Source organism: Coturnix japonica, chromosome 1 (assembly GCF_001577835.2).
Source record: "Coturnix japonica isolate 7356 chromosome 1, Coturnix japonica 2.1, whole genome shotgun sequence".
NCBI classification, from domain to species: domain Eukaryota; kingdom Metazoa; phylum Chordata; class Aves; order Galliformes; family Phasianidae; genus Coturnix; species Coturnix japonica.
In genome coordinates, this window is record NC_029516.1 from 112,284,962 (window position 1) to 112,312,888 (window position 27,927).

The window sequence follows — 27,927 nt, forward strand, 5'->3', positions numbered from 1 at the left end:
AGTGATTGTCCCTCAGCTCTTTTGAGGCCCCATCTCCATGGAGTACTACACCCAGGTCTGAGGCCCCCAGAACAGGAAGGACATGGAGCTCTTGGAGTGGGTCCAGAGGAAGTCCACTAAGATGATCAGAGGGCTGGAGCACCTCTCCTATGAGGAAAGGTTGAGGGAACTGGACTTGTTTAGCTTATAGAATAGAAGGCTCTGGGGAGACCTCACTGTGGCCTTCTAGTGCTTGAAGGGAGAGTATCAATCAGGAGGCAGAATGGCTTGGGTTGATAGTGAAAGGACAAGGGGGACTGGTTTTAAACTGAGAGGCCAGGCTGGATGTGGCTCGGGCCAGCCTGGTGTAGTGGTTGGCGATCCTACCCACAGTGGTAGGGTTGAAACTAGATGATCTTTGAGGTCCTTTTCACCCAGGCCATTCTATGATTCTGTGAAAACAACTCTTTCTCTGACTCTTTTTCTCAGTAAACCACAATAATACAGTTTGTTCCTAGTTCTGTGAATGAAGCCTATTCTGTCCAGCCAGCCAAAGTCACTGGGTTCTACCATCCTCTAGATCCAGCCTGATGTCCTGACTTCTTTGGCTTATGCACTACATATGCGCACAGCCTTGACATGGCGGTAATGAAACAGTTTTAACAGGAAAGAAGTCCTTGGACATATTTATTCTCTTATATGGTTGTCCAAGAGACAGGAGGTTTGGTCTTTAGAAAACAGAGGTCTCCAGGTCAATTTTGTTCTTTTCCTAGTTTATTAAGAACAGGTCCAAAGAAACAAATTGCAGTCACAGCCCTTCGCAGGGCAGAATAAGGTAATGTTCAGTAGGACAGTGGTTACATTTGGCCTGCATGAAGCTAAGACACTTGCAGAGGCTCCTCATCATATGCTGTCTTATTTACTCCTTCGCATTCTTAAAGGTATTGTACATTAAGAGTACATTGACTTTATTTATTTATTTATTTAATTTGGGCACAATGAATCTACAGACTTCTTAGATGATGTCCAGCTAATTTACATGCTAGTGGAAGTGAGCTGATATTTCCTTCAATGCTGAGATTTGGCAGCAAGGACCAGAAGGAAGTGTTTCAATCCAATGTAGAAAAGAATAGCAAAAGGGAAAAAAGATACTTCCTCTTTATTATGTGAGGAGAATAATATATGAGAAATTATTTCCACCCATTTTGTTCTTACAGCCTGTTTTGGGATTTGCAGTCACTCTGCTTTTGATCATTGTAATATCTTTGCAAGATGACATCTTTTTCTCACGTCCGTAGCTTGCCCTTGCATCTGATATGAACGGCTTACATTTGAAGCTCACTAAGAAGGACATTACTAAAGAGTAATGGTCAAAGTGTGAGCTATTCTGGCCCAGCTATTACTGCTGGATTTTTGGGATACTGCTAGTCACTTTGGGATACCTTCATCTTCAATCAAACAATCAGCTGTAATTTTGCAAGAGCACTAATGAACCAAATACTGTGAACATACATATTTAAATGAGCTTTCTGCGATTTTTGCAAATCCCACAGTTAAATCCCAGGCTGGGAAGTTGCCTAAGCTTATCAGAAGAATTTAAGGAAAAAACTTCTGTGTTGAGCTAGCAGCTTTTTAGGCTATTGCATGAATTACTACTCTGATTAATGAATGGTATCTGTCTGCACTGCAAATAAATAATAATTGGAAAAGAAAGAAGGAAAGATCTTGAATTATTCTTTTTTTCTACAACTTTATTAACATGCAGTGTTTCATTAGTTCATATAAGAGAGGGTTTTCTTTACTGAAGAATGTGGCTTCTCTGGCCAGTTTTGTCCTACAATCTTAGGAAGCTGTACTAGCAACTCACTCCACAAGTTTATTCAAGACTCAGAGCAATGAGAGCCTTCTTTTGTTTGTGAACCACACAGTGTGGAAGAGCTGAGTTGCTCGAAGACTTTTCCATTAGAGGCATGGCATATCTGATTTGGAAACCCCAGCATAGTGTGCAGTTTAACCACAGAAGGGACTGGAAGAGAAGCTACCAAGTCCCATGAAACTCAATTCGCCACATGTGGACAAGGAAGAGGAGAGAGACTGTTGATTGCCAAGGTTTTAAAAACAATCAAGAAATGGCAGTAGCTTATGTGCTGATGCCTTGGGAAAAGGTTGATTTTCAACCACTGATTTTTGATAGCTTTGGAACCATAATCAAGCAATAAATCTCAAAAGAGCAGTACTCTTAGAGGGGTTTCTGCACTCTCAGATTCATTGCAGCATGCTTCTACATCCAGAAGCACATAGGTTTGTTTAACAGCCTGTGGGGAGCAATCCTAGGAACTGAAATTATCCAAACAATAAGCAACATGGAAAAACTTGTGTTTCTGATTTGTTCAGATATTTCGTTTATTTTGCTTCATTAAAACTACCCAGTATTAGAATGAACTTCTCCTTCTGAGAAGCATGGGAGTTCATTTTCTAAAAGCATTTCCATCCAGAATGCTACTATGCTACTTTCTGCTGCTTACTTAGAATGGACTTCTTTCTGACATTTTTGTAGACAAATGATGTCAGCAAAAAGCATTTGTCCTTTTCTGGAAAATAAGACCTTACTGTGTTATGTGGAATTTCTTAATGATTAGTAGGCTGTAGTGCTAGTTTTTACCCAACTTTTTGACAGAGTTTAGCTTGTATACTAACAGCATAGCTTTTCTGTGGCAACTCTGCATCAGATCACCAAGGAAGTTCTCTTGTGCTTAAGTGGAATTCAAGGGAGAGATGGGATCAGGGAATCCACTGTGGCTACTCTGGCTAAAGCTAGGTTCAGTGAAGTGCATATATATTATTAGTATATATATTTCATGTTCTTGTCCCTGGCAAGTTTGTAATATAAAACTTCCATAAACACATGCTTTCTAGGGCAAGTATTCTCCTTCTGGCTAGAAAGGTTGTCGGTGGAAATTTTAAAGACTACAAAAGAGTGCCCAGAGTTTCCAGATGGTATCTCTAATGGATCGTATGCTTCTAATTTGTCTGCTTTCATCTGAAGTACTAAGCATCTTTGGGATTTCCAGCTATCACCACCCAGGCACATGTATGATGCTCTTTACACAAGCACAGAAATTTTGATGCTATCAGGACATGCTGGCCTTCCTGAATGCGTGCTATATTATTCATTGATTGTCAGCTGCATAATAAACCTTCAGTAGGTTCTCAAGAAGGATCAAATGCTGCTCAGATGGCCCCTGCAAGTCAAATGATTCCTGTGTGCCCTAAATATCAAAAATTTATTGAATATACAGCAAATGTTCACAGACTTTTGATGAGGGAATTCTGCCTAGAAATACTAGAGCCCTCTCCTATCTAATACAAACTTCTTGCCTCCCTGGATGATCTATATTATATGCAGGCACAGGTGGAAATGAAAACAACATCAGCTTTCTACCTAAAAAGAGCTTTTTTCATTGTGAGAACTGTCCTTCGACTCGCCCACTTAACAACACTACGTGTTGATACTTGCTTGTTGCGGGAATATCTCAAATGAATATATAAGTTTTACCTAAATGCATTGCAAGCATATTGGTTATATTGGTCTTGAAAGAAAAAGAATGACTGTGAGGTGCAAAAAAAATCTGTCACCAAGTTATGGTAGTGCATCTGTTTTTTATTTAATTCATTTGAACTAGTAGCCTATGAGGTTATGATGACAAGAGCTGGAAAATATGTTGAGTCCTTTTGTTAATGATTCCAATTCACCCAATACTGTTTTGGTCAGAATTTGATATAGAATGACCTTTAACTATATCCACTTGTTTTATCTCAGGTCATAGACAACAGACATTAAATAAGTATCTATGTTAAAAAGCAGAAATTATGTCTTATGAAATCTTTTACTTTTGAGTAGCCTAATGCATTTTTTGTTTTGAAACCTTATGCAAGAAGAGGATATTTGTTTCTGAAATTCATGATTCTAGTCAGTTTCAGGATGTTTTAGGGACAGATACTTGATGACCGTAATAGATATTTACTGATTTCGTATTCTGGAGCACATGAAAGTTTATGGTCTCAATAGTGTCAGTCTCACTGAAAATTCTATCCTGCTATTTGATTGTTTATTTTGGTGACATACAAATTAAATTAAATATTGAAAAGTCTACTTCTAATGTTTAAATACTACATATGTATTTCAGGGCAGATTTGTATTTTGCTCAGTTTCATAAAATTACAAATCAGAGGGAGAGGAAGAAACTAGCATAGCAAACATATTTGAAAACTAAGTGTATAAAAGCCCTGTTAAAGGCCCCAGTCCTGCACAAGATAATTTTGCTGTTGATTTAAATGGGAGCAAGAATTTGCCCTTCAGCAGAATGAGCGCTTAAGAGATACAGGACTATCATTATGTAAAATGGTATTGTGTACTTGCTGTTTTTTTCATATCATGGAAAAGACCCAAGAAACAGAGACCCCTAGGCTAGCATTTAGTGTCTAAAATAAGTTTTGTAAACCTCCTATTTTTATTGGCAGCCTGCTGTCTGTTGCAGATGAACAATAAGGAAAAAAAAAGGTGGGGGGGAGGGGTGGGAAGGGAGTCTGCAGGGAAGTAAAACATGAGTTTTTCATGTCTAGGGATTTGGCAGAGAATGAACACAGGATTCTCAATTAAGCATCTGATGTACAATAGGTGATTTCACTAAGCACCTTTGCAATTTGGCTGCCTTGTTTGCAAGAGGCATAAGGATTAATGGACCCAGAGTGAATTACTTAACATCACCCTATAGAAACCTGCCTCTGTAGGTCAAATCTGAAGTTAATTCTCTATAAGAGTTGCAGTTCCTTTTGTGTGGTTCTGAGATTACAGCAGGGGATGTCTACTTCAACTCAATACCTACTTCAGTCTGTTAGTATTGCTGTGAAATATATTTGCTGCTCTGAAATACACTGAAGAACTCAATGAATAAAAATTTGACTCTCAGTAAGAGACTTTTTAAATTCAGTTCATCTATAAAAAATCTCAGGCAGCAGAATTACCATATTGAATATAACTGTAAACACTATGTGTTATGTTTTGGCAGTCAGAAACAGTATTATCATTGTTCTTTTTGATTATAATTCCTTACAAAGTGTTATCCTTTTTTTTTTTTTTCTTTTTCTTTTTTAATAATAATCCATTTTTATTGGGATGCTTCAGGTTATGTACCTATTCTTTAAAAGTTTATGGTAACATCATACATCATTTCATGACAGCATGACCAATTCAAGGCTTGTTGCCTTAAACAGAAAGGGCCCAAGCTGACTTCAGTGACTGCTGAACAAATTCTGCAGGGAATCAATGCCTAAACACATACATAATTTAGAAGGATTTATTTGGATGTTTTGTCTTCATCTTGAGTAGTAAAGCCCCAGGTGAGGTCCAGAGAGTCGCAAGCTGTGTATCAACCATTAAAGAACAATAAATATGCAATAAAACCTACATGCTTAGTCTGAACACTTAATTGAGCAATGAAATGCCCAACTACCATGAACATAGTCCTGTGAATTAGGTATCTGACTCTTATTTATTGATGAACTCCTCTACAAACCTGTATAATATCACTGTATTTGGCTTTTCTCACATTTTGGTCTCATTCCATGCAAAGTATGTCTTGAGTAGTTCATGTTGACATATTTAAAATACTGGGTTTTTCTGAGATTTTTGTATGTTTGGGAGAAAAAAAAAAAAATCTCATCCAGATTAGTCTTTGTGCTGTATTCTTTCACCTATTTTATTTAAATTTTACAAGACAGATTCTATGCCTGCTCTGGTTTTCTAAAGATCCATGGGTACTTTACCATACGTAGATGATTGAAGGCCCAGTTCTGAAGATTAGGTCTTCATAGATATGATTCTACAGTGGGCCATGAAACAGTACATGCTATTTAATTCTGGTGTGCAGTTGCCTGCGGGATCGTGCTGTCATATATGAATATTTAGTTCAGCTGGGTTTGATGCAAGTGTTGCACCCCTTAGTCATGTTTTGTAACTGACAGCCAGTAAGCTTTACAAAAAGTTTATGTTCTCTCTTGTAAGTAAGTGTTGGCAGATTTCTGGTTAACAGGAAACATATTCAGAGACGAAATTTAAAATCAAAACAACAAAAAACTGCTACTCGTTTTATATTTTCAGGTAGTTTCTTCCCTGGCATAATTAGACCTGAGAAGGAATCTCTTACACTATGGAGAACCTACCCAGTGCTTATAGCACACATCACAATCAAACATGAAAGGCAGCTTATTGCTATGATGCAAATATAACAATTTCAGAATTAGAGCTGTGTCTCATAAAAGTACATTCTTTGAGGATTGATGCTGAAACAACAAAAATTATCAGTTGTTCAGTCTTAGAAACTTCATCGCCAGTTTCCTTAAAAAAGAAAAAGACAACCCCAATTGTGAAGTCTTTAGTCTGTCTCCACTCAGATTTGCCATTTTGGGAATGGGTAAGTGATATGGAATAACCACCTGAAAGATGTCACAGCAGTCCAGTGCATGTTGCATATACATAAAAATGATCATGTACTTTGTGGTACTATTTGACACACAGCATTTAAATGCTCCACATATTATCTAAACATAAAATACATAAACTTTTTGGAAGTGAGTTATGAATGGTAATAAAATAATACAGTGTAACAGCACCACTAATGAATAAGTGTATCTATGGTACTTAGTGACCTATTGCTGTTTCCAGTGGCACTACTTGCAAGAGTAAAGGTGTCTCATATGAAAGCTTGTAGGATCAAGGCCAGAGCTGCTGTTCCAAGGCATTAAGCAGAGCTGCTAAGTATTTACAAGAAATGCCTGCCACCTGCATTTATTTACTTATTTATTTATTACCACTGTACAAGAAACAACAAACTGAAAGCATCCCTTTCTGTTTGGCGTATTTTGAATGCCAAAAGATGAAGCTACGTACACATGTTCAAAAAAAGGAACGTACCTATTTAAACACGTGTGAAGCATCACAGATCCACCATAAAACAATAAAAAATAAACAATAGAACAATCTATTTGTTGTCTTCTAAATTTCTCATTATCCTATATTTAAATTAAAAAAAAATCATTAAGTCTTAAAGACTTGTGTGGGCTGCTTATAAAGCATTACAGCTGCATACTGTCATTGTGTAGAAGGTGTGTAGCATGCGCTAAATGTGTGTACAACCCAAGCATTAGGGATGGCCCCTCTTGTCACTAGCTGTGATCATTTCCTTGCTCCTCTGAGTCGCCTTCAAAGGTTGCAGAAGAGATCACAAAGATAACTTGCAATGGATTGTGTGTTAAAAGAAACCTCAGTCGTTTCAACTTCTGGAGAAATTTGGAGATCGAAAAATAATTTGGACACTATGACAGGTATAGCTATGATCTCTTGATTTTTCATCTGGATTTTTTAACCTAGATTTTTTTAATAAACATTGAAGTTGAGATACTAGCTGAACGTAAATGAATTAGGAAAAAAGCTTTATTCAAACTTCAAAGAAAACCACAAACTTGAGCAGGAGCAATGTGACGCTGCAGAACCTCCCAGTGTTGTTTCATTGCTTCCATTGTACTCTCTTCTTCAAGCACTTCAAAATCACATCTGTTCTTTCACTTTCTGTGAGTATACCCTCTGTGTCTCACTCATAGTCATTGCCGAGCCTAGTTTTTTACCTTTCGTCAATAGGGAGGTAAGAGTATTGTGCTCATAGATTATATTGTAAACAGTGCTGCATCAAGTAACTGGGGGGAAAAAAATATCTAAATGCCTGTCTGGGTTTCAGATTTGGATAACCTATTTTATTTCAAAAGTTTCAAGCAAACAAAGAATCTGAAAAAATGCTTGCTTTCTAATTGTGCTAAGTAGAAGTATCCTAAAAGTCTGACAAAGCATTATGGCTTAGTGGAGCAAATAGAGCAACCTGAAACTGTGCAAACAGTGAATGCTGCATTGCAACTTTCAACAGAAAATGTCACCATAGAGCACAGGCCAAACAGATCAGCTTTATTTTTGATCAAGAGCCAAAAGCATCAGGAAAATAATGACATTCATTTAGTATCCTTTTTCTTTGTTTCAAGAAAACATGAGATAAGTATAGGAGACAGTATTTAAACAGGATCATCCCTAAATTGCTTTTGTCTGGTTAAAACAAAGCTAAGACTAAATTAAATAAAATTGTATGCTCTCCTCCCATCTTTACTCTCAATATTTCACAAATTATCTTCTATCATCGTCTAATATTCTATTCCATTCTTCCCTCTACAAGAAAAATAACCTTTAAATATAGTCCAGTGCTTGCGCACAGGGCTGCTTTTAATGCTGTAATTGAGTCCAACAGTTTGTGATCATTAAAGAACTGGAAACTGAATCTCCTCTCACTTGCATATGTGAATAGGTCACAAAGATTCAATTTTCATTCTGGTGTAAAATTTTGAATAGAGAGACTTACTTCCCCTTTATCTCTTAGTTAGGCTGTTCCAATCTGTACTGCAAAGAAAAGAGTCCAAAGGTGAATACCAGCTCTCTTGACAGAATTGTTACTGCAGAGATCTGTGTATATATATATGGGGTGCAGGATTGTGAATGGGATTGGCAGCAGGGACAGTTATGGATATGGGAATGATGTTTCTATTATTTTTATGTTTTTTGTTGTTAGTTGTTTTTTGTTTATTTTAGTAAATGCTGGTTTGTTTTTTGTTTTTATTATTGTTTTCTGGTTTTGTTTTGTTTTTTCCAATGTAACACTCTATTTTTAATACAATTTCTGTGGAGAAATTCAGAAATATCCTGAGGGAAAGAGAAAAGAAGAACCCCAAAATTTTCTTCATAATCTTCAGAAATGATTAGGGAAAATTGCTTGTTGGAAGTTTACAACTATTTCTAGGAGTGAACATACATGTAAGGGAGGATTTTGTGAAAGAGGCCAATAGGAACTGCATGCTCCAGTTGTAGGTATGTTCCCTCTGCTCACACTTCTGTTCCTTAGGTGATGTAGGCATCCTTTGTCAACAGCTGCAGCTGTTTCCTCACCTCCCCAATCTCTGTGCTGTTCCCTTTAAAACTCCATAGGAGAATATGTGTCCGTGAAATTTATTTGTAAAATTTTTGACACTCTGACCTGTAATGACATTTACGAGGCCTGCCAGCTTATCTCTGAGAGCCATAGCTCAGCATCCAGTACATTCAGTCAGTGCTTCTCTTCAGCTTGCTTGGTTATACAGCACTGCTATTGAGATCATCCAGAAACAAGCTCAGAAGGGGAAGGAGCTGTGGGAGAAACAAACACAGCGTGAAACAAGAATAAAAAATCTCCAGGGTCTGTAGAAACTCAGGGCTCCAGTTTCCAAATACAAACACATTTCTCACATTTAGTCCCCTTAGCTAGAACAAAGCTTGGTAATTCAGGACAAGGCCACTTCAGGCTCTGAGCTTCCTAGGCAATGAAGACATTATTTTGTTTGTTCAGAATATTAGTTGTATATGAAGGAATTAAAAATAGAGTTATTGAAAGAGGATAGTAGTACTTTATTTTTAATACTAGGTTTTTTGTTTTACATTTATACAGCACCTACTTCTCATTTGTAACAAGACTGCTACAAGGGACAGGGAAAAAAAAACATAGCATGTCTGTTAATTTAGTGATCTTTTAATTTATAAACATTTGCTGTACTCCTCCAATTGTAAATGATTGTGTTGGTTATTTTTGTTTTAAACACACTTTATCATATTTACATATAGAGCTCATAAGTGAGTTTAATTCTGATCAAGTATCACTCATCAGCAATCAGTTGGTCATCTATGAGTTACTGCTGATAATCACTATTTACATTTTAGCCTATATTCTGCACTGTTTAAGCAAAGTAATATATGAATAAGTGTCCCTGGAGAAAATTTTTACTCTGCCTTTAATTGCTACGAATTTATTTTAACTTCACAGTTATTCACTAGTGACATTTTATTTGCAGTATAATGTCTTATGCAGTATAGAAGGGAGGAAGGGTTTTCTAGCAGTTTTTAATTCACCATTTGCCTTTTCCAAACTCATTCTCTGAATAATGATTTATTTTTTTCTTGTATATTTGCTTCGTTTTGTATAGTTGGAATTTTAAGGACAGTCTGCATACCTTTAACATTGATGCCCTGGGCCTGTCAGTGTTCATGGTTAGCCCTGAAGTGATCAGGCAGTTGGACTGGATCTTCGTAGGGCCCTTCCTTTCCCTTCTCCTCCAAATTTACCTTGTTTTCCTCCATGCTCAGTGATTCTGTTTTCTTTCCTTGCAGAACTTTCTTGGAATCACATAGACCTCAACCCATCCTCATGCTGTAGGCTAGGCATGAGGCAGTGCAGCTCAGGGGGTCTTTCAAAGTAGCAGCATGATTCTGGCAAACCAGTGACTACTACAGATTAGCTCTGTTCATACCACATTGAGGTTTCACTTCACTAACCAGCAGTCAGTTTTAATGAACTCTGTAGGACTTCAGCATTATCCAAGACTTGTCTCTGATTTTTTGAAGCTTAGTGGTTAGTTTGGAAGCTACTATAGAATTGGCAGGTAGCAGCAGGCAGCCAGGTCAAAGATGGAAGGGTGAATTTAAATGAAAAACTGTTGGAAACAAAACAGTGTATTGGGAAATGCTATTAACATGACTACAGGACAGACACCTGAAGCCCTGCTCTTAAGTTTGGGAAGATGAGCTAACTTGGTTTTGGTCATCAAGGCCACTGGCAGAAGCAGACACGATGGTAGCAATCTCATGCTTGCTCTCAGGGTGCCACACTGACCTGAAGATTAATGCTGCTTTGAGGTTCTCTGCCAAAGCTATGTTGGAGGAAAGTACTCTCTCATCCTGTAGGTAGGCCTCCCAGCATTTTGGTTGTCCCTGACAGTTCTCTCATTTGGATAGGCAGTATTTCACCATTTTACTAAGTTGGTGTTGTTTGTTAAGCTGTAGCTGTAGATGTCATGAGATGTCATGTGTTTGAATTTTAGCTTCGACTTCTTCTGTGTCTTACCTACTTACTTAGGTTGTGGATGCATTGAAGGCCAGGCTGGATGTGGCTCTGGCATCCTGATCTGGTGGCTGGTGACCCTGCGCATAGCAGGGGGGTTGAAACTAGATGATCTTTGAGGTCCTTTTCAACCCCAGCCATTCTGTGATTCACTCCCTGTTCTTCCCTGTTTCCAAGCACAACCCTACACAATTGGTCAGACAGAGTTTTGCAGAGATTAGTTACTACATTTACTGTATTTCTCAGTGGCACTGATGCTTCTAGAGAAACATATTCTGAGTATATTCACATTCTACAAGTGCAATTTGTTTGCCAGGAAATATAAGCAAGCTATAATAACATTCAAATATAATATTTCTGACTAGCTGAAATCTGACTAACTCCTTACCTGTGGGGCCAGTGGCAAGATGCTTCATGTGGTAAAGCATTTGGATTCTACAATGGGGAATGCACACCAGCTGTCTTGAGCTTATGCAGGATTTCTGGAAGTTATTCAGAAGCTGGGTTGCCTGAAGTGTAATGCTTCATGGTGGCCTCATTTTTCTGTTATCTTTTAAAATCCATGCCTTGTAAAAGTGTCCTTCAAATCCAAGGTATCTAGAAAAGCAAATCAGCAAAGTCTCTGACTAAATATATCTTAACTTTCAGTACTATAATAATGTCAACAAGTGTAAGCCCTAAGAAAATAGTGTGGGATTCCCCTGCACTGAAAAACAGTATGGGATTTTGTATAAGGGAATCTTTTCTGGACTTTTGTTTCAGTACCAGTCTCTGACTCACATACCACATACTGACTCTGCTATCTGATTTCTTTCTGTGTCAATCCCTTTCTTTCTCACCAAGGAACTAACCGCATTCTGGAGTCCAGACCTTGATGAGAATTCAGGAGCTGTGACAGTATCACTCTGTAGTGCAGTGGTAGGCCAGGTAAGGACACCTGTATTCATAAGTCAGTTTCTTAAACACAAGTATATGGATATCCAGTAATGAGTAACTTTTCAGTGGCCATGCCAAATATGTGTTGTCAGAAAATGGAAATAAATGATACTTTAAGGAAGAATAAGTTTTTGGTCACACACAGAAATCTAAGGTAGATATTAGAAGGCAAGTGAGACACAATCATAGCACAGATCTTTATGCCAAGATTTTTATATGTAAAAAATAAGCAAATAGTATATCTTTATTACATCGTTAGGTTTAATGAATAAGTAACACATCAACCTGTAATTGGAGCTGACTGTTATAAAATTGAGTCACTACAGATCGAAGAGAAAGTTATACACCTCAGCTTATGACTTTATGAGAACTGACACACGTTGGGCAGTTATTCATTCCCTTACTCCCTTATCATTGCATCTAGTATCAGATGTTGACTTCATGTTTTTCTCTAGTCAGTTCCTCACCCCTTTTAATATCGCAACACTGGTAGAAAGTGGTGATCTGTACAATTATGCTTTACAGACCTTAAAGGGACACGGTGATTCATGATCACTTTTCAGTGACTCCATGAGCTGCTGGCTGTGCCGTGCAGACAGCCTAGCAGATTTCAACCCTTCAGCACCTTGTTTTTCCCTGCTCTGACACAGCTTATCACCTCCTCAGTTTTTGCACTGATGCTGCCAGCAGAGCCATATTGCAAACTGCATTTCTTATACTGATTGAAAGCATATTCTTCTTCCCTTGTCACTGGTTACTTGATGGTTTGTTGTTCTGGACACATAGAGTGGTGCCAGCAGTGAGGGGCAGTAAGGAGGTAGACCCATAGTTCCTCACCTGGCCTTGTCATCGCAGACAGCAAATGCCAATATCATGCTGAAATAAGTACTATTTGTATTGTTCATTGTTTGTGTAACCCTTCTATCTAATGGGTTCCAGTCAGGATGCAGTATAGTTGACTGGTGCATGCACAGAATTAACTTCTGTCCCTGCACAAGCTGTCAGAATACTGGATGCACATAACTTCATTTAAAATAATAATAGTAGTAATAATAATAATAAATAAAAAGAAAAAGAAAGCCAATAAAACCCAGAAAAGTTGTGCAAAGCACATGCAGACAGCTCAGACCCAGACTGCTGCAGGCTGCAAGGAGAGTAGATTCAGGGGAGTGCACCCTGGTGCAATGGTCCTTCTCTTCTCCACATTGCAGGCCCAGTCCTGACCATTAGAAAAGAAGTGTGACTTCCAGTCTCCTACTTTGAGCATGCCCTTCTTCTGTCTCTCCTCTAGTTAGTCCCTAATGCCGTTGCTGCATACACAGGCTACGTGTTCGTAAAGGGTCTAACAGTGAGAAAGCACTGCCACCCCAAATGTGCCACTGCCACAGGTGTCGCAGCCCTCAGACCAGTTTGGCCTTGCATCCTTAAATACAGTGAGGCTGTCTTTCTTTTTTCCCTTATAGATGATTGAACTGAAATGTGCAGTGATGTGAAGTGGCACAAGCCACGGAATAAACATCACTCCTGAGAATAGAAGTCATGATAAAATATGTGAAAACTTGTTCTGCAGTTTGTTTCTTACCAGCTTGTGTCCACAGAATGCAGCTCTCATAAGAAACTTTTATTTGCCAGATACTCTCAGGAATGCTTTTTCTTAAGGCAGGTGCTCAAGAAAGTAACTTAGTAACCTGATACTTTAGCTGTGCCCTACAGCTGTATGCCATTTCCAGAATCTCTGAAAGAAAATAGAAAATATTGTTCTGTTTAAGTATTTGGGTTGGTGGTGGTTTGTTTTTTGGGTTTTTTTTTGGTTTTTTTTTTCGTAAGGGAATTAGGATTTGCTGGGTTAAGTCAGACATACAAATATTATATTAAAAAATAGGTATTCCTCTGGATGCTGACGAATCCCTTAAACAAATATAAATACTACTAGTATAGAAGAAATAGTGAGCACTATAAAAATACTGGGTAAGAGCATCTTACCTTCTGTGTGTAGTATGAATTAGCTGAATACTGAAATATCTCTAAATCAGTTAGTAGAGTTAGACTGTGGCTTTTCTAAGTTGTCTCAACTTGCATCAGGATGCAAAGAACCTAGACAAGTTTGGTTAGAATGTTGTTAGCACCCAGAAATATTTTTATTTGTGCAATAATTTCAACAGTATTGGCCCCATTACAAGGTAAAAGGAAATAGGCTTTGGATGTAGAAACAGAAGTAACTGAAAAGAACGAGCTTTTACCTGATATTTGGGAGTTTATGCTTCTTTTGAAGGTAATAAACAGTAAGTATGATCAGATCTCTATCCTAGATGCCTACTTCTCTGGGTATTTTTGAGTAACTCACAAAGAATACATCTGCATTTTCATCCAACATACTTGTAAGTACAAGTCAGCATACTGAGTTGGTGATAACACCAGCTGCTTCTTTATCTTGTTGGAATGTATATGAGGGTACCAGAACTGAACTTTCATGTGGAATGGAAGTCAGTGAAGTTTGATGTCTGTCCACAATGCCCATGTCAACCCTGGTGTTAATGGGTCACAGGGACAGTTGCCTGTAATGACAACCTCAAGTCCTTGACTGGATAGTACCTGGTAATAAAGATGAAATCAAAACTCAAGTGAACCCAACACATTTGTAATAACATTATAGCAAGCTTTTGAAGCACTTTAACAGTCATATCTTTTGCAGCTTGTTTTTACTGTGAGACAAGGCGTTGACAGGTGTTTGGATGCAAGTTCTGAAAGCCTGGTGCTGTAGGATCACATAAGATACTGGTGAGAGAGGCAGGGTGTCTCAGGGCAGTGCAGGCTGGGAGAATGGCCAGGCAGTAGGACTAATTTGTGGATGAGTTCCACAAAGCAGTCTGTGGCTTAGTCTCAGGGCTAAGCCAGGTCTTTCCCACTGTGACCCCAGGAGCTGGAGGTAGCTGCATCTCAGGCCAATTTAAACCCATTTGTTGCATGCCCGCGGAATAGCACACTACAAAATGCCTCCTGTTGTTTTCTGACCTATTTTTCCGTTATTGTTGATTAATTATATCATCTCTTTTCTAATTCTTAACTTCTGGTCTTTCACTGTATTTGTACTATAAAGGTATTTTACTGTCCTGTGTTAGCCTGAAATCTCCACTCTCTTCTTGTTTTTAACGTAGCCTTCTAAGAGATTCATGTAGAGCCTTAGGCTTGTTTGTCTGATTAAGTAGTGCAACCTCAAAAATATGTTGTCTTTGAGAGATTTGTCATAACAACTCTATTAAATTACCTTATCTGTTTTTAAAAGTCAGTATCAGTGGCATGGTTAGCTGAGACATATTCTCAGCTGACATAAGTAACTTAGTCAGAGCCACAGTTTACATCAAGCAATGATCTGCTCCTTAAAAGCAGATGTTTAAAATCCCAGGTACTTTCCAATGCAAGAAATTGCTATAGGCCATAACTGACATACATTTTGTGAGAAGATGTGTTTTGTGAAATAACTGTAATGTGGAAAACTAAGCCACACTAATTTCTGCTTTGATTGGCAGTGTCATGAAAAAAAGAAAAAGAAACAAAAAGGAGAAAAGGGGAAAACTACAAATTCTACAGTCTTCTATTTGTGGAGAATATTAATAAGAAAACTAATTATAGTTGACACACTGTGTTATACATTATACTTGGTAGCAGGCAATAGGAAATAAATAACTTTTTCCTCCAACTCCCTTCTAACTTGCAGAGACTCGATGCTTAAATTGTAATATCTTTAGTGAAAATGGAAACTAAGAAATATTTTAAATTGCAACCTTTTGCTAATTAAAAGCTGAATTGGGAGAACAAGTATTTCATTTTGGTTTCCTTTTCAAAGAAAGATGTGGTGAAATACAAAATTTGTAAAAATGGAACTCAGGGATGGGTAATTTAGAAGAATAAAGGATCCTTTGATATTTCTGTTTTTTGTTTTTTATACAAGAGCAGCATTTCCAGAGACAATCATTGCACTGGTAATGTTTTTCACTTCTTAATTTCTGCATAGAAGTGGAATTCCCAAGTCTGAAAAAAAGAAAATGTGAAGAACAATTAAAAACAGAGTGTTGCCTCTACTGGTTTCATTTATATGATGCTACTGTAATATACTATTGTGTTTCTTAGCTGATATCTTTCAGTTCACTTGAGAATTGTGGAAATACTGTCTGGAGCTGAGGTTTTTTTCTCTGTCAACGTGAGTCCACACAAAGGCCATTATTAAGCTTGCAAAATTACTCTTCTAGAGACCTCTGTATCAGAAGGAGTCTAATTTCTAATTCCCATCTTCTTCTGATAAACTCAGTCTTCCCCTTTCCTGACGTGCATTCCCTGTCTCCTTACCTTCTCAGATTACTTTTTTATATCCTCAGCATTCATGTCCCAAGAGTATCATCTCCCTGGTTCTACATCCATTATATATTCTGAACCTTTTCCTTTGGTTCCCATTCTGTTTGGACCTTAAAGAATGTTGTATTTTCAGTTAGTCCCCTTTTCCACACTGCTGTTCTGATCAGCTCTCTACTTCCCAGTCCTGAACTGGACACAGTGCTCCAGATGAGGCCTTACCAGAGTCTGACCTTTTGTGCAACAGACTGCAAACTTTTTCATACAAATTTTTTTATTTCACCTAAAACCCACTGTTGAACAAGAAGTTATCCATTAATGTATCTACGCCATCCATATGGCTGCTTTCAGATGGCTGTTTCCTGGGTTGTATTCCAGAGAAGCTGAGCCTAATGGTCATGATGACATGACTATAGCCTAATGGGAACACCGCTGGCAAAACACTGCAATTAAGAGGGGATGTACTGAGCTGAAATAAATGATTTTAAGTGATGATAAGCCTGGTGTGAAATTATAAACTCCATCGTTAGTATCAAAATGTCTAACTACAGCTTGGATCCAGAATAGCACTTACATTTTAAAAATTGTGGGACTAAACTGAAAACACTTTTTGCAAGACCTTCAAGGACAAATGAAGAGTATGCAAATTTTTAGCTTGTATTTTTATTTAATTAGTGCATTATTTCAGCACAAAGTATTATGTGGTATTCTGTTTCTGTTTCTTTCATCTTTTCTTTAATTGTCCTAGGTAGACAGTATGTACTGTAAACCTTTAAAAGATTTAAGTATGTCAATTCACCTCAGTAGCATTGTGACAGTGGGGGGGGAAAAAACACTGAAAACAGAACAGTTTAATGGAAAAAAGAACAACAAGGTAGTCAATCTACTTAGGGAAAACTGGGAAACCAGAACAAGACATATAAGAGTGTGCAAGTCATTTAGGTGATGCTCTTTTTTTTTTACTCATTTCTAACACTTAACATTAAGTTCTCTTTACTTAATTTGTGCTTCTCTGTAAAGCAATCTACACATTTTAAGGCTTTTTCTTCCTTTTGCCCTACAGCCTTCGTGTTGAGCAAGCAAATGTTAAAAGCAGAGTTGAATCTGTTCTCTCAATTGATGGGTTTATAAATTAAAGCTCTTTGAAAGTTTCATGCCATTAGGAGAACTAAATAACAATTGTCTGGTACCACTTGCTGACTAATCAAGTCTTGAAAAAGGTGTGACAACTTTTCCACCCTTGCTTAGAGTGCCCAATCAGAGGGGAAAAAAAAAAAAAAGAAAACAATGAACAAAAAGAAAACATCTAGTATCACGGAATCATTGAATGGCTTGGATTGGAAGGGACCTTATAAACCATCTATGTCCAGCCTTCCACGCTGTGAGCAGGGTTGCCCCCTACTAAATCTGGTAGCATACATGATATTCAGCAACCGCTGTTTGAGTTGTAGTTCTGTGTTAGTCACATCTCAGGGTTGTTCCAAAAGCTGAAATCACCTTAATTTATTCTACGTACAATATATATATTCTGTATTTATATACAATTTATTCTTTGTCAAAGATTACAAGGTGATACATTTCTACAATTGTGCACTACCCAGAAGTTGTACCTATTCCTTGAAACTTGAGATCCACTTTAAGATTAGAATTCAAAGGATAAACTCATTGAATTTAACAGAACAAAATGTGTAGCCATATTATACACTCATGTTTTATAATGTATGTTAAATAGTGTAAACAAATGTATAAAAAAATTGGTATATGTGTACTATAATGATGAACATATTAGTCCTATCTAATAAAGCTCACAAGTAATCAAAATCCTAAAAGATGATTTTCCTGAAATCTGTCTTCTTGAATATTTGAAATAAAATCTGAACGTCATGCATATTTATTAGTTCCTTGTACCTTTATAAAACTAACATTAGCGTACTTCCCATTTTGATATCATAGATCTTGTGGCTCTGGTAGAAGATAAAATAGTACATAAGAAAGCTTCTAAATTAGAACACTTCATTAAATTCTTTATATAAATATGATTTAAGGTTCAACTATCTATCTTCCGAAGTGTTCATATTTTCACCATTTCCATAAAATTTATGATTTATGATGATAGACATCTCAATTGCAGAATTATAGAATAATTTAGTTTGGAAGAAGCCTCTGAAGGTCATCTTGTCCAACCCAACAAACAATGAGGGTGATTTACATAGAGTCTAAGTATTTGGAATATCAATAGGGATGGGACTCCACAGCCTCTCTAGGCAATCTGTGCCAGCATTCGACCTCTTCAAGGTGACAAGGAGTCACTTTGGCCATGAGGTCATGTGGTCAACTTTTATCCAACAGGACCCCCAGAGCCTGTTTTTCAAGCTTCGGGATGAACAGCTCTTTTATTAAATGCAGTGTTTCTTTAAAGAAAATATCTGTGTTGAAGTGTCAGATGCTGTGCTTTTATGGTGATTTCTTTCATTCACATTTGATTTCAGTTTTTTGACCCTGAGCATCAGAAGCATTTTAGATGTAAAGAATTCATTTGTACCTTAGCGATCTCTGAAGGTGCCCGTGGAGAACTCTGCAAAATGAAACAAACCAGAATTCTATTTAGTTTGAAAAGTATCCAGCAGCTAAAGTCAAGCACTGGAGACATACTGCAGTGCATGTTTCTTAAAGGGAATCTACAGCCTTCAAACCCAACAGAAAATACCTGTCTTTTCAGACATGCCATTTCAAACTAACACTGAACAGCAGGAAAGCAGTTCTTCATAACACGTCTCTAGATGCTAGTTTTAGAAGCATGAATTGGGAATGTTTATTCAGTAAGTTTTCATTTTGATCATGGGTAAATGAACTGTGTAGAGAAAAATATACCTCTGTTACACTAAACTAAGATATCTTCGAGCTACTGCTTTTGTTGTTGGTGGTAATCATGCAAGAACTGTGTGTTTGTGCACAGGGCAAACAGGCGCTTGTGCAGATAAGAGGAATCAAAGCCTTTCTGGCTGAGAGAGCAGAATGTCCTGTGGTGCTAGGATTTGCTTTCCAAAATCCTACAGAGAAATGAAAGAATGGACCAGGACAGTAGGAAATAGGTGTTGTTTCTCCTTTCCCATTCATAGCTCACTTTTGGTTGTTACATGACCCTACGGTGTTCACAAAGAGGAATGAGTTACACAGTTGAAATACAACTAGGCAAATCACACCAGATTACAGACACAGAGTCTAGTCAGTATACTACAGCAGTACACTACAATCTGATTTGTAGCCTGATTTCAGTCTAGGATTTGCTAAAACACACCCGTATCTGTGCACACAAACAGAGCCAGTAATTAAATTCAAGTCATGCTTTGATTACAGAAACAGCTCTTTAACTAATAAAAGTACTTAATACCTAATGGAGGAAATTAAAGACTAATTTTCATGGAATGTTTTATAAATTTTTGAATGTATGAAATCAGGCTCAGCCGTAAATCAGTGTTGTGAGACTTCAAAATGCTGGTGCTAATAGAAACACCAGAAGGGACTTTATTTGCCTTCCGCATTTGTGCTTTGCACAGAACATTTTTTTGCACATCACAGGGCATGGAAGAGTGCCCATGTAAGTGCATGCTAGTTTGTGCATGCTTTATGTATCTAAAGAGATATTCTTGCAGACTGTAGTCCTGACTGCAACATGAAGTAATATTGTGTGAATCAAGTCCGTGTCCTTTCTCCCAAGAAAACTTTGAGTGAGATTAAAATCTAAATTCGTTAATTAAAGACCCAAAATAAATACTTCCATAGGCTTTAAAATTTTCATATCTTCCCTAAGTACTCTGAAAAGCATACTTATATCAGCAACCTTAGCTCATATTCTTAGTGGAAAAAGTTTGTTACCCTTGATAGTAGGGAAAACTTCAAAGGCTGTGATAAATCAAATGAATAATTTGTCCAGAGGAAGTCTGCATAAATTGGTCACATTATCTAAATGTGTCAAATGAAATGTTAAGATCTCTGCCTCTCTTTCTCCAGGAATAATTGGCTTTGCACATCTCTCTAAGTTGCTAGTCTTTTCAACAAAATTACAGGGGCATGTTTTTCACTGCCTGAATGCCTGTTGGGATAAATGGCTATAGAAGTGAAGAGTGGTCAAGGCTACATGGGAGATTTCAGGCAGGCTGGCTCTTCATTTTGCAACTGTTAGCCCACCTGATGAGCAAGCCATATAAGACCAGCTCAGTTCTTCATCCACAATTTAGATATGCTGGACTGAGTAAGACGAAAGTGTCTAAGAATCTTTGTAAATTGTTCAAAGGTGAGTTAAAAGGCTTCATTAGTCACATGCAGTTTCTTCTGGAGGAACATCATTTCAGAACTTGTCATTTTGAAGGAAGAAGAGACAACAGAAAAACAACTCTTAAAAAATTATCATGATTTTTCTTAACTTCCCAAGGTTTTAAAGAAGAGTTGGATTATACATTTAACTTGCTCTTCTAGAATAGGGCTGTGCAATTAAATGTTTTATTCTCTGTTATTTGTAACTATTTTGTTCTTAATTGAGTATTCATGGATTTCTAGGATTTCTAGGAAATGTATAGTTTTCGCTTTCTATGCATTAAATGCTCTTGTTTCTGATCCCAAATTTGTGTTATTATATTTGAATGTTCTAACCAAGGCAAAAGACGAAGCATGTTTTCCTTAATTTATTAGTTAAGTGTTCAAAATCTCCAGCTAGTAGCATATGTGGATATCTTATAAATGCATGTAGTTATTTCTTGAAGGGAACTTGCAGCTTTCCTGAGGGTTCTAGCTTTCAGTTGATAATCTAAAGAAAACAAAGGAAAATTGCAACTTAGAAGCTGCCGAGTAAAATAACATGTTACAAACTGAACAGTAATAGAAGAGTCTGTGTTTACAGGGTATGAGTCTGAATTGATAGAGGTGCTCACGTTTTTGCTTCCACTCATACTCTTTTACTAAACGCATCCTTTGATTATATATGATATGACCTATCTTTTTGACTAACTACAGCAGAATTTTTATTTCTAGTGCTATGTTTTAGATGTCCTAAGTGACCAGAGCTGTGTGTTGCTACTAGGAAAGTATTGTCACAATACACTGACTCTTACTGAGAGAAAGTTTTACACTGTATATACATTCTAGCTGTATATAAACTGAAGAAAAAAGTAGAAACTAATATTTGGACTATAATGACACGACCTCAAGTATCGACAAAGTAGAACTGGCTTCAGTTATGTTAATGGTTTGGCATTCAGCAAGTGATTTATTATCACAAGGATGTACTAAAAATAAGCTATGAAAGTTTATGGTCTACAATCTTGCAGTATTGCAATCCAAAGTCTTCTTGAGCTAAAATACACTGCTTTGACGTATTCTGTTGAAATTGTTCGTGCTAGAATAAGCAATTCATTTGTTCATACTAATTGATTAGTTCATATTAGTCAAATGAAACACATCTGTTACTATCTGCAATGTTGAATAAGAGAATTGTGTGAATCTGCACATCTTCATAAGACATTTGCTTTTGGCTTGCCTTTTTTTTAACCATTAAGCATATGTTGCCAAGGGCTGTTCAATAAAAGTCTGTACTTGAATTAATGACCCCTCAAATGATAGTTGGATTAGCGTTGAATTGGTTATTGTGCTTTAATTTAAGTGAATGTGCAGTCCAGTAAGGACTGAAAAATAATATCTTAGAAAAGGAAGGAGAAAAATTACAAGGGCTGCTTCAAAAGTAATACCTCCTACTTTGTTATGTTGTCCCATGGAGTCAGAGGCAGAGTTTGGTCATATGGCAGTAGAAGTTGAACATTCCCACTAATATCCCATTACAAGTTTTTGCCATGTGACAGATGGCAGCAGAGGGACAAAATGACCAAATGGTGTCTGACTTGGGAATGCAGATGAAGCAAAGTTGTGGAATTGTATTCTTCCATGAGGAAAAAATGGCACCTTTTGACACTTGCTGAATGTTTCTGGAGACCAGACAGTGGATGTAAGCATGGTGAAGTGATGGGTGGTGCATTTCAGCAGTGGTGACAGACTGTTACAAGCATGGCATGCAGGCATTTGTTCATTGCTGGTAAAACTGTATAGCTAATGGTGGTGACTAATTTGAAAAACCCTGAAAAGCCAGGGTGTGCCTACAGGCATCCCATCCTTTCCAGCCATGCCAAGAGGCAGAGTTCCAGCCTTAATCATTGAGAACCATAAAAGCAAGTGGCTCCAGCTCCCACAAATGGCAATTTTGTCAGAGACCAGCAGAAAGAGCTGAACTGGGTTTAGGACGACTCCATGTGTCTACTAACTAACACAAACCAAATCGCCATGTTAAACTTGTCTACTACTCACCTATCTGTCTTTTCTAACCTGCTAGTTTGATGTAATTCGGAATTGCTTTTTATACATGCTTGGTTAGATAAGGTGGATTTTTTCAGCCACAAAATACAGTAATATTTATTGACTGATTAAAAACAGGCTTCTTTTCTTTCCATAATGTAACCTCTCAAATAAAATACAAGCTTTCAAAAACTGTTTAGGCAGACATCTGTAGAAGCTAGGACTTTAATAACACTGCATAAATTGTGGTTCTTCAGATGAGATTTTACTTTCTCTTCCTATAAATGTGTCATTAATTATATGCAAAACTCAGAACTTTGGTTTTTGCGATGAATACTTCCCGTATCTTGCTAGCTCAAGATTAGATTAGACATCTCATGAGCAGGAACTTGGTTTCAAGTTTATCCCATGTTTTGGGAGTCTGGAAGCATATGCAGTCTGGATGCTGCAGAAAAGTTGTACAACGGTTCAAGTTCTCCTTAACCCCTTTCACCACTCAATATTAGCCAATAGGGAAAAGAGTGAACTAAAGAACCACCTAGCCCTCCTCAGTAAGTCTCTAATGACACACTTTAAATTCAGCTTGCCTGGTATTTGCTATACTCTTAACATTTCAACTTCCAGTTTGAATACTATATTGAAGAAAAAATATCTGTGTAATTGGATCTCAAATCTATCTACAGTTTTGCACACCTTGCATAGCTCACACATCAGCCCAACACTGGTGTAGTTTTCAAATTCATTCAGATGTTTACATTTCTCTTTCCTGATTATTATTATTATAGTTCTTTGATTAATTATTCATTAGACATAGGGCTGAACTAACCTCCCAAGATCCCAGCCAAGCCAACATTTGTATATCTCAGAATATTTTGGTTGAAATGGGAATCTATAATAAAAAATGTGATTTGTCCTAAAGTCAGTTTTGTCACTGTATAACCTGGGACAAAGTAAGTTTGGATGCCCCAAGAAAACAACTGTTCCCCAACCCTTCCCTTTTTATTGTTTTATATGTCAATTTCATATATCTACTCAGTGTCAGTTCTCTTGGCCTGTGCCCCTTATAATCATGCTCCTTACTGCATTTAGAACAGTTCTCAAGCGTATATATTGTTTCTTTCCAAAACCTACCTCAGCACATCAAAGAAAAACTTTTGCTGTAGTGTGCTATATGTGGCTCTCATCCTGTCCTTTTCTCCAGAGACCACAGCTGTGAAATTTCTTTTATGCTCTCTGGAAGAGAAGAGCAGTGATGAAAGACTAAGGAGCATTGCAGCATAGCAACTCATGAAGCAAATTACTGTGGAAGTTACCTCTACTTGAAACTAAGATCAGAACTGTGGCTGCAAATGGCAGGCATTCATGGTAGTCTGAGATGTGGCATGGCTTTGCAGAGAAGTGATAGAACAAGTAGAGGTTTTCCCTAGAGTACTATCTTCTTGGTTATTAAGAATTTGATGTGGTCAAGAATCTGAAATGCTTGCATTTCATTTACTTTCCCAAAGTCTCATTTTAAATAAGAGTTAATGAAGTAATAAGCAGCATTCCTATGGTATATGGAAACAGGGCTAATTTATTTAACATTATTTAAGCCATCGTGGCTTCAAATGCAGCTCTTTTTATTGCACTTTTAATGAAAATAGTCCTGGACAATTAATTAACAGTGCAGAATCTCAGGGGTCTTTCCTTGTGATATACTGTAATCACTTGAGGTAAAAAGCATAGTCCCCAGGAGTGTATCAACATCATAGTTGCTATTTCTTTTCACTTGGAAATGTAGAGAACAGTTGTCAAACTCTGCACGTTTGAGACTTGAGGTCAATCATTGCTATTAACTGCAAATGTTACCATTCCCTAGCTGAAGAAGTAGAGTATATATATCCTATGGAAGAGCAGTCATCTGTTTCAGGACAAGTACAGAGAAAGAAAATTAGCTTAAGTTTTTCCATGTGCACCTGTCGTGTCCATTTAAATAAAGAACACCAAAGGAAACATTAAACTCTCATATACCCAAAACCTGCTTTAAAATCATGCTTAATATTCTGGCAGTTCTTCTGGAATTGATTGGCAACTTTTTTAATAGATTAGATGCAAGTCCTGGAAGCAACAGGGCTGGTTCATAAGGGTATGTCACCACAGTGAGGTGGAAATGTAACTGGATCACAAGGATAACTTCATTGAGTTAGGAGAAAAACATTTCTAGTGAAAATGTGGTTACACGAACTTTGTTAGCAATAGGGTATGTATTTACAATCTATAGGAAGACTGCATATCCTAAAGACTGATCTGCCATGTCAACACCACTCAGGTTCCCCTAATAATTTGACTAAAATGGTATTTGGTTGCACTTCTGCTTTGTGGTGTTTTATTCTAATCTCTCTCTTTTACTGCTGTGTAACTGTGTGGCTTTTGGTCACACCAACCAAGTATGGAAATATACGATCTCTGTTTCAGTTTGATCATTTGTAAAAGGACTGGTAGGAAGAACCACTGACTGGTAATTACTACACCTAGTTTCTACTGCAGAGAGCTCTGGCAAGTTCAGGAGACTCAGAAGTTGTTTTCTTCTTTAAACTAGGAGTTAACCTCAAAACAATCATAAAACTATAGAATCACAGAATGACTTAGATTGGAAGGGACCTTAAAGACCATCCAGTTCCAACTCTCTACCATCAACAGAGCTGCCACCCACCAGATCAGGCTGCTCAGGGCCCCATCCAACATACCTTAAAGTTGCAAACTGCTGCCAAAGTTTTTTACCAAAAGGTTTTGATCATGACATTTTTGATGTAAATAATGAACAGTGCTGTTTTTGCAAAGGACTGTTCCAGTACTCGAATCATAGCATATACTGCAGTTTCAGAGGAGCAATTCTCAAAGCACTCTGTGAGAAATTCATAAAGGTGAAGAAATCACTTAAATGGAGAATGCTAATGTGTACTTAGTAACAGCAGGAAAATCTCATTGTAGCTGATAGCTGTAGCCTTCTGTAGTGACCATCTGAACATTTTCTATGAAGCAGAAAAATGCCACTGAGAAGTTCCTGGGAATGTTGTTTCTCTCTCAGCTGACACATAAAGCAGAAGCACACAACTCAGCATTTTTATTCTTCAGAAACTTACATTAATTTGTTTTGACAGCATTTTCAACCCATGTAGTAGCTTAGGACTAGATGTTTGTGCTACCTTCCTATTTTAGACAAGCAGTGCTTTGCGTGAGACTGTTAATTTGGTAAAGGGCACGGGTTCACATTTGGTTTTCATAGACTGATAGATTTTAAGGCCAGAAGGGACCATTAGATCATCTAGTCTGACCTTTCGCTTCAAACAGGGCATGAACCTCACGCAACCATTACTGCAAAAAGACCAATACTTCAGTGTGGGCTAGACAGCGGCTTAAGAAAGACATCCAGTCATGAGTTGCCTGTCTTGAGTTTTTCTGCAAGAATTTTTCCAACTTCTGATTCCATCCCCTGGATCGTATCATTTTGTAGGCATTTAGAATCAAAATGAAACATCATCCTCAACTGTCCTTTTCAATTACATCTGTGATTCCATCCACTTGGATTTATCCCCAGATTACAGGAATATTTATGTTGTACAATTGTCAGACCATGTTGAATGGACAGTAAGCATTTTCTTCACTTTGTAAAAGGTATTGTAAAAAACAGCTGCAAAGCACACCTGGAATTTCAAGATTTTGAGCTAGGTCTGTATTAATAAGTCAGGAAGCATTCAGCCTAGCTTGTTGTTTTGTTTTGTTTTTTTTTTTTTCAAGCAGTTTGCACCCACTAAGTTAATATGCTAGAAGTCTGTTTACTTACTTTTCATGTACTAATGGCCTTTCTACAAGAAACTTTCAAGCTTCTAAAATCACTGCAGTATTACCTGACAGCTTTGAGAACACTTTTTCATCATAGCATATATTTGTCCCAACATTTAGCATTTATTACATCCAACAATACATTTGAAATTAAATGCTATCAGAAATATACAGTTTTCATCTTAATTCTTTTGTGTCAGGTACTCAATGAATATATAGGCAATAAGAAGGCACATAATTATGATTTCAAGTGTACTTGCACATTTGGATCTCTTTAACAACTCTTTTAAAGACAAAGATTATCTGATGCTGTAACTATATATGTTTTTTAGACTTTTCATATGAGTCTCTGCTCTGCAAAGGGACATCTAACACCATGGCAAACATACTCTGCAATTAAATGATAGTTCACAATACAGCTTATGGAAATACATAAGATACAGTTCAAACTGTTCTGTAAAGAATTGCTGTTCTTGTTACAATTTGTTTTTAATGAGCTATAAAATAAATGCAACATGGAAAGTATTTTTACAGCCAGAGCTTGTGGTATGTGATAGGCAAGATTGTGCTGCGAAGAAAATGCTGAAGTTAAAAACACCAATCATGCTTCTCTGAAGACTTATGTACATAAAGGCATCTAAATCCTGTGCTCTCGTTAATGGGACATGGCTGGCATCTCGTCCCTGGTAAATGCCAAAGTATGTGTGAAATACTGCCAGCTTCATTCACATTTAGACAAATACAAGGAGTAAGAAGACTGCGTAGCTGCATAGAAGGAAAGCAAATAAAAGAGTGTTTTGAAACAGCGTGAAATTGTCAGGAACCGTGCCAGAAAACAAGCATGCTTATTTGAAATATGTGCACAGAGACATTGGAGATATAGGAGGATCATAGAATAGAATCAAAGAATGGTTTGGGTTGGAAGGGACCTTGAAGATCATCTAGTTCCAAACCCCCTGCTATAGGTAGGGACACCTCCCTGTAGACCAGGTTGCTCACAGGCCCATCTGGCTTTGAATGCTTCCAGGGATGAGGCATCCACAACCTCTCTGAGCAACCTGTATCTCACCACCCTCACAGCAGGGAAATTCTTTTTAATATCTAGTCTAAATCCACCCTCTTGTCCTGTCACTGCATGCCCTTATAAAGTCCTTTCCCAGCTTTCCTGTAGGCCCCCTTCAGGTACTGGAAGGCCGCTATAAGGTCCCCCTGGAGCCTTCTCTTGTCCAGGTTGAAGAGCCCCAGCTCTCTCAACCTGACATCGTAGCAGAGATGTTCCAGTCCTCTGATCATCCTCGTGTCCCTCCTCTGGACCTGCTCCAGCAGCTCCATGTCCATCTTCTTTTAGGAGTCCCATAACTAGATGCAGTACTCCAGGTGGGGTCTCAAGAGTGGAGAGCAAAGGAACAGAATCTCCTCCCCCAACCTGCTGATTACACTTCTCTTAAGGCAGCCTAGGATATGGTTGGCCTTCTGGGCTGCA

General features: G+C 37.6%; 1 protein-coding gene across 5 annotated transcripts in view; it reads left to right on the forward strand.

Annotated features, from left to right (window-relative positions):
- MID1 (midline 1) overlaps positions 1 to 27,927 on the forward strand; it is a 234,112-nt gene that overhangs the window by 154,466 nt on the left and 51,719 nt on the right. For 4 of the 5 annotated variants that reach the window (XM_015887013.2, XM_015886989.2, XM_015886998.2 and 1 more), the window contains exon 3: positions 11,844 to 11,927. The exons of the other annotated variant lie outside the window; for it this stretch is intronic. In XM_015887013.2, the coding sequence (XP_015742499.1) occupies positions 11,844 to 11,927 (84 nt within the window). The remainder of the gene's footprint in view (positions 1 to 11,843; positions 11,928 to 27,927) is intronic. 5 annotated transcript variants of the gene reach the window in all.